We start from the raw sequence: 6,550 nt of genomic DNA, 5'->3' as shown, positions 1-6,550 counted from the left end.
TATATATATATATATATATATATCTGTGTGTGTGTGTGTAAATGTTTATACACGTACATACATACTTACAGTCAGGTTTACCCATAGTTAGATAGTTTTATTTGTAATAAAATGTGCTCCAAACTTAAGATACGTGTAGAACAGATATTATTATTTTTATTACGAGCCAACTCGCATACTTCCTGGTTGAATATTTTATTTTCAATTATTGCTCTATTTTTCTTTCGGAATGAATGTTGACCGAGTATTATGTTGACCAATTATTATGCATGGAAGCAATTGCGTTTTAACTCGCTATAAGTACAACTTGTGTTTAATCTTTTTTTTTCTTCTTCTTCTTCATCTTGTTCTAAAAGTTTTTTTTTTCTACCAGCGATTCCTGGAATAATATGCTTAAGAATAAAATAGTAAGTCGCAGAAGCATTCATAACTTTACCAGTGCAACGTTCTGAACAAACAGCAGGATTGGCCTGACACTAGCTTGTCGGCTATTCTGAATGTGCGTACGTCATCCTTGCTAAAGTATGTATAAGTATACGTGCTGAACATAACACAGTGTATGTAGCTTAAGTATATATTTGTACAGCTAATATTTAATACCGCCTTAAGTCTGCGAAGTAGAATGTTATGTGGATATGTATGTATTTACGCATGTATGGGGGCATAAAACGTTCATCTTGTGCTGGGGACTCCATGGAAATTCGTTCTTCTTGCGATTTTATATACTTCGTATAACAAGCATTTTCTACGTATATGACTTACTAATAGCCGCGTATACACGCAAGCATCATCCTTATTTTAAAACTACATCTACAGTTTTGTTTTATCTTTTTTTTTCTCTTTAAGTTCAAACCACAGGTGAATTTGTAAGTAAAACACTGAGTTAAGTATAACACGCATAAAATATGAACATGTTCATCAGTTCGTGTGTGAACAGAATCTGAAGCTCGTGTGTGATCTAAAATGGCTTCTTGATCATAAACGACTTTTATACAAGACTAAGAACTTATTATTTGCACATAAGTAACAGTTTGAAAATGTTACACGGAATACGTTAATTACCTGTACGTATATGTTCTTAGGAGTTTATAAATAATTATTTAAAAAATTAGATTTAAGCAGTATTCTTTTACATTTCGATTATTTATAGAATAATGTATTAAACATGTATTAATGCTGCTTACTGGAGAGGTTTACACACACTGTATTTAATGCTTCTTGTTGAAGAGGGTTACACACATATACACACACACACACCGTATTTAGTGTTTGTTACTGAAGAGGTTTATATACATACTGTATTTAGTGCAGGTCATTGGAGAGGTTTTTACATACTCGCCATATTTAGTGCTGCTCGGTGCTCATTGGAGAGGTTTAAATATACGTGCCGTATTTGGTGTCGGTCACTGGAGAGGTTTGTACATACTCGCCGTACTTAGTGCTTTTCACTGAATAGGTTTACCACGCCGTATTTACTGCTGCTCAGTGCTCACTGGAGACGTTTAAATAAACATGCCGTATTTAGTACTGTACACTGGACATAATTATACACACAATACATTTAATGCTGCTCATTAATCATAATTTTTTCAGGAATCAATGAACATGAATAAAGTTGGTACTACAGTTACTACATCTAAACAGTATTATTTCTTCTACATTGTTATCACGTTTCACGTTTCCGCTTTTATTCAGAAATGTGGTGAAAACATTGTAGCTCTGGGTGCTGTCGTCACCCAAGAAAGCACTGAAATATTATTGGTCGTAAAAAAAAGTACGTGTACAATAGCTTAGCGGTACTTATGCTTTGTTCGTGAAAAATGTAATGAACTTTACGTTAAAGCCAGAATAACACAAGTGTACGTTTATACTATACTTTATATATATATAAAGGAGAATTAAATAGGTTTCAGCCGTAGCTATAAAGGTAATGCAGTACAATATCTTCAATGAAAAATTTAAGAACTGTATATTGTCGCATAATATCGGTGTTTTTATTTCTTCAGTTCATGCGTACGTACACAAATTACACTGTTCTACAAGTACCTCGTTATTTAGCCACCCTGTCCTTGATTAGAATTTCAAATACGTTTACGAATGTCGAAATATAAGTTCGTGTATAAGTATTTGGTTGTAGCAATAAATGTTTAATTACAACTGTACCCGCTGTTATGATGTGACGTCACCAGCTCGACTACTTCTGCCAATATATTAGGGTAAACTAATGAAGAAGTATGCGCTGATTAACTTGTAATTTGAAATATTTATGTAATTTGCGGATCTATAGATTTATTAAAAATCTCGTTAAAAAAAACGTAGAAAATGGTTAAAATAAATTGTATTTGTAACTTTTCGATTACCGATAAACGACAGTTGAACTCTATAATTGTGAATGTACTCAAGCACTACTAATGGATTTAATTTTACATTCACTTCTCTACTTTAGATCTTATAATCTGAAAAACAGGCAATGTAGCATAAATAAACATTGTTTGATTACATCCAGCACATTATATCGTCAAAATATGTGCGCTCTGCAGGAGAAAGCAAAACGTTCATTAGTCTCTTCGAAGCTTGGCAATATGATTTATGTTCGACATTAGTTTCAAAACCTCCCTCACAAGAGTTAATTTCTGGGAAAAAATTTACCCAATTTAACTTGAGTAACTTTGATAAATTTGCGAACACATTGTATTTTGGGAACACTGAAATTGTAAAATGTCTTAACTTCTTGTTTATTTGTTGTTCATCGCAAAGCTACATGATGTGCTAACTTTGCATTGCACAGCACGGGTATCGCAACCCGATTTTGAGCTTTATAAGTCCCCATACCACTGAGCTACCGAAGGTGGTGGAGCAACTTAACAAATCTGATTTATATATATATATATATATGTATGCATATAATTATTAAATGCAATATGTAATGTAATTGTAATTTCAAGGTGGAATTAACTGACCTGTCTTCACAAAATGAAAACTTGTATTTTTTTTTCTTTATATTTTCAGAACCAAACAGTTATTCGTGTTCCACGTGTGAGCAGCCATTCGTCACAGCTTGGGTTCTGTTACAGCACGTACAGAATGTGCATGGCATGAAGATCTATATGGACACAAGCAACATTCTAGAAAAGAATTTAGAGAAAAATAGGTCAACTCTGGAACAAACCACTACATCCTCCTTGTCCCCTACGCTATCCGGCCAAACTCGGGTGTCTAGAGGAAGCAAGTTGATCCACCCATCCATGCAACTTTTACAGATTCCCCGGGGTGAAAAGCAGTTTAATTCTTCGCTCAAAAGCAACTACTTACCCCGTCCATCTAGTCAAGGGACCCGGCTAGACATCCTTGGGGATACGTACCAACGGCTGAATTCCAATAACTCCTTGAACGTAAATTCGATTGAAGCCCATAATACTTTGGACAGAGGACGTTTTGATCGTTCTCGAGGAGTGTCTATAGGGCTTGGCTATGAACAACAAAATGATTTTTATTCTAAGAGGCTACGTCAGTTAGCAGGAGCCACGAGTCCTACCAATGCATCCTCAGGCAAACAGCCAATTCACTTTTCTCAACCATTAGCTTCCAGTCAACCAATAACTTCTCATCCAGTACAGACAGTGTCTCCATCGCCGAGTGATCATTTGGAGTCAACAAAGTTGAAGTCTTGCGAATTTTGTGGCAAGTCGTTTCGATTCCAGAGCAATTTAACGGTTCATCGTAGATCACACACTGGCGAAAAACCTTATAAATGCAACATTTGCAATCATGCTTGTACTCAGGCCAGTAAACTAAAAAGGCATATGAAAACTCATCGAAAAGGTAAAAAAGGTTTGGCAGCATGTGCCACTGTTGGTTCCGGAAGGTCCACACCAGATGGAAAAGATGATGCTGATCAGAATAACGAAGAAGAAGTTAAAGGGGAAAACGATGAGGATGAGGATGAAGAAGACTTGGAAGATGAAGAAGAAGAACTGGAAGAGGAAGAACTAGCAGAACGTGTTGCGGAAAATTTGACGACAAATACTACACCCAAAAGTATTTCAGAATCTCCTACTCAGGAAGATATAATAGGTAAAACAGAACAGTCAAATCCACCTATAAAAAGACAGTCACTACTGGGCGAAGTTTTGGAAAAGATCGGATTAGGTAATATTCAACAATATAATGATGCTTATAAACAGGCCTTAGAAGAAAGCAGTTCAGGAAAGATAAAGTCTGAGGTCAAATCCACCGATACATTACCTGAAAATGGCTTAGATTGCTCAGATGGCTCGAAAAGTAATAAGCCCAGAGAGCCACCAGTAGACTTTAGCCACAGTCTTCTCGATGTTTTGGATTCAAAGAAACGTGGCAAATTTGGTCTCGGAGACCGTCAACACGAAAAGAACAGTCTTTACGCAGGAATGTGGCTTCCATCACCCCAACGTGACTACTACCAAGGAAGTGCGTCCACCACTGACCACATGTCAGCCAGTGAAAGTGCCTTGATGGCGGTCACCTCCAACAAAATAAGCAGTTCGTCTAGTCCCTTGCCAGGGACTAGCACACCTTCCACAACAACCACCCCAAAACCCAAAGAACAGCGGCGGAACGATACGTGTGAGTATTGTGGCAAAGTCTTCAAGAATTGTAGCAATTTGACAGTACATAGGCGGTCTCACACCGGCGAGAAGCCGTACAAATGTGAATTGTGTAGTTACGCTTGTGCTCAGAGCTCAAAACTAACCAGACACATGAAGACTCACGGTCGGTTTGGAAAAGATGTGTATCGTTGTCGCTTGTGTAACATGCCATTCTCTGTAGTAAGTACACTGGAGAAACACATGAGAAAGTGTGTGGTTGATAACAACCCTTTATTAGCAGACAGGGATGGTGAGTCGCTTGAAAGCAGTGAAAGCAAGCAGATGAGTCAAGCCGCCATCTCATCTAGCAGAGATTCGGACTCTAGAGAAACCCCATAAAGCGTTGATAGCAATAGTATCTATTAACCCCTTACACTTAGAACTTACATTCTGGTATCATGGTTACTTGTGTTTGTGCATTATTAATATAATGGGAAGATATTGTTTGATGAGTAGCTCCACGTTTATATGATATATATATATATATATATATATAAATATATGTGTGTGTGTGTGTGTGTGCGCGTGTGTGTGTCGTGTATAAGGTGTCAAAATTTACCTGTCTATAGCTAAAATATGCACTACTACTAATGTTCTCCACCGCATTGAAGAGAAAAAATAAATAAATTGTCTTTCTACATGTTTCATCGTGGTTGCACGATGTAAAACATATCTGTGGTAAAACCAAGATAGAAATTTCTTGAAAGTATTTTAGTATCTGTTTAGCCCATTTTGCGAAATATCTGTGCTTAAAAGCGTGGTTAACCAAGGAAGGTGCATATCCGTTTTTTGAAAGCCTTGATCTGTAGGAAATTTTTACTGCTTCATATTTGCTCTTTTTCCTAGCTGAAATATCCTGTTGTTCTCATTTATACAAAAAAAAAAAAACTGAAGAGGTTTAGAACGAAATGTAGTATATATTTTGGCTAAGCCAACTACTGTGAATTTCTTATTTCACTGGACAATCAGAATATTTTAGTTTTTCAGAAAACGTTATTCGTGTGTTCTATATCTTGTTACAGGGAATTTTAACCCAATGATTCTTTAATTTAAATCCACAATCCTAACACATTCTTTTAATATTTTATTTTACAAATAACCACCAACAAACTTTTAACATTATCATATTATTAGTAGCTTAAATCATTTCCCCGATATGTTACTTTAAAAAAAAAATTGTTAGATCATTTCAGAAACTTTTATATATGGAGAACGTCTGTTCAGTAGTTGAGGATCAGTGCTCAACAGATCGTTCTGAACAGTTTTACTAGGTGTATACCCGTGTCGACTAACAGTTAAATTAACAGTTTTAGACAAGTTGTTTTAACTTGATTTCACTTACGTTAGTCTTCTGACCAAGAGCGAAGACGAATAGAAATTAAATAAACTCGTAGAAGTTTTTTCTAACTTGTACGAAACAATGTTTGTGGAAGGTACTAAGTTACAAGTTAAACCGCTGATGAAGATCTACTCGAAATGACCGGACAAAGGCCGATCTCTTCTTGTCTAAGTGCCTATAAATATGTATGTTAATATACAGTGTCGAGGTTCAAAACCTTTTTACTATGTGTACGGGGGATCAAGAATTACATCATGGAAGGCACGGCGAGTCTCCTCTTTAAAGCACAAACTTCCGTTCGCTCAAAGTGAAATCGGATCCTTTTGCCTGTCATTTGGAGTGAATATTATAAAGAAAGAAGGTCAATATAAGTTATATCCCTCGAAATTGAATTAACCATTGTAATAAGATAATAATAATCAACTTTTTAAATGAAAGTAAGGCGAATATATTACAAAATTGGGATTGCGATATGGTATTAAGTGTGATTTCTAAAATAGTGTTTCATGTTCCATCGGGAAAAAAATGAATACTGTTAACTATCAACAGATAAAACCATTAAAACGGTTATGACAGAAGATACAGA

The 6,550-nt window shown here is 35.9% G+C and overlaps 1 protein-coding gene and 1 long non-coding RNA gene across 2 annotated transcripts in view; one reads left to right on the top strand and one right to left on the bottom strand.

Moving 5' to 3' along the window:
- The window catches only part of LOC106458314 (B-cell lymphoma/leukemia 11A-like), an 85,694-nt gene extending 80,181 nt beyond the window's left edge, over positions 1-5,513 (top strand). Inside the window, exon 3 of the mRNA XM_013917816.2 lies at positions 3,010-5,513. Coding sequence (XP_013773270.1) covers positions 3,010-4,964 — 1,955 coding nt within the window. The 3' untranslated portion in view covers positions 4,965-5,513. The remainder of the gene's footprint in view (positions 1-3,009) is intronic.
- A 369-nt stretch (positions 5,514-5,882) lies between these two features.
- LOC111085523 overlaps positions 5,883-6,550 on the bottom strand; it is a 9,214-nt gene continuing 8,546 nt past the window's right edge. Inside the window, exon 3 of the long non-coding RNA XR_002610348.1 lies at positions 5,883-5,892. This is a non-coding gene — a long non-coding RNA (uncharacterized LOC111085523). The remainder of the gene's footprint in view (positions 5,893-6,550) is intronic.

Source organism: Limulus polyphemus, unplaced genomic scaffold (genome assembly GCF_000517525.1).
Source record: "Limulus polyphemus unplaced genomic scaffold, Limulus_polyphemus-2.1.2 Scaffold442, whole genome shotgun sequence".
NCBI classification, from domain to species: Eukaryota; Metazoa; Arthropoda; class Merostomata; order Xiphosura; family Limulidae; genus Limulus; species Limulus polyphemus.
Note: the sequence above shows the minus strand (reverse complement) of the source record. Positions and strands in the feature narration are given on the sequence as shown.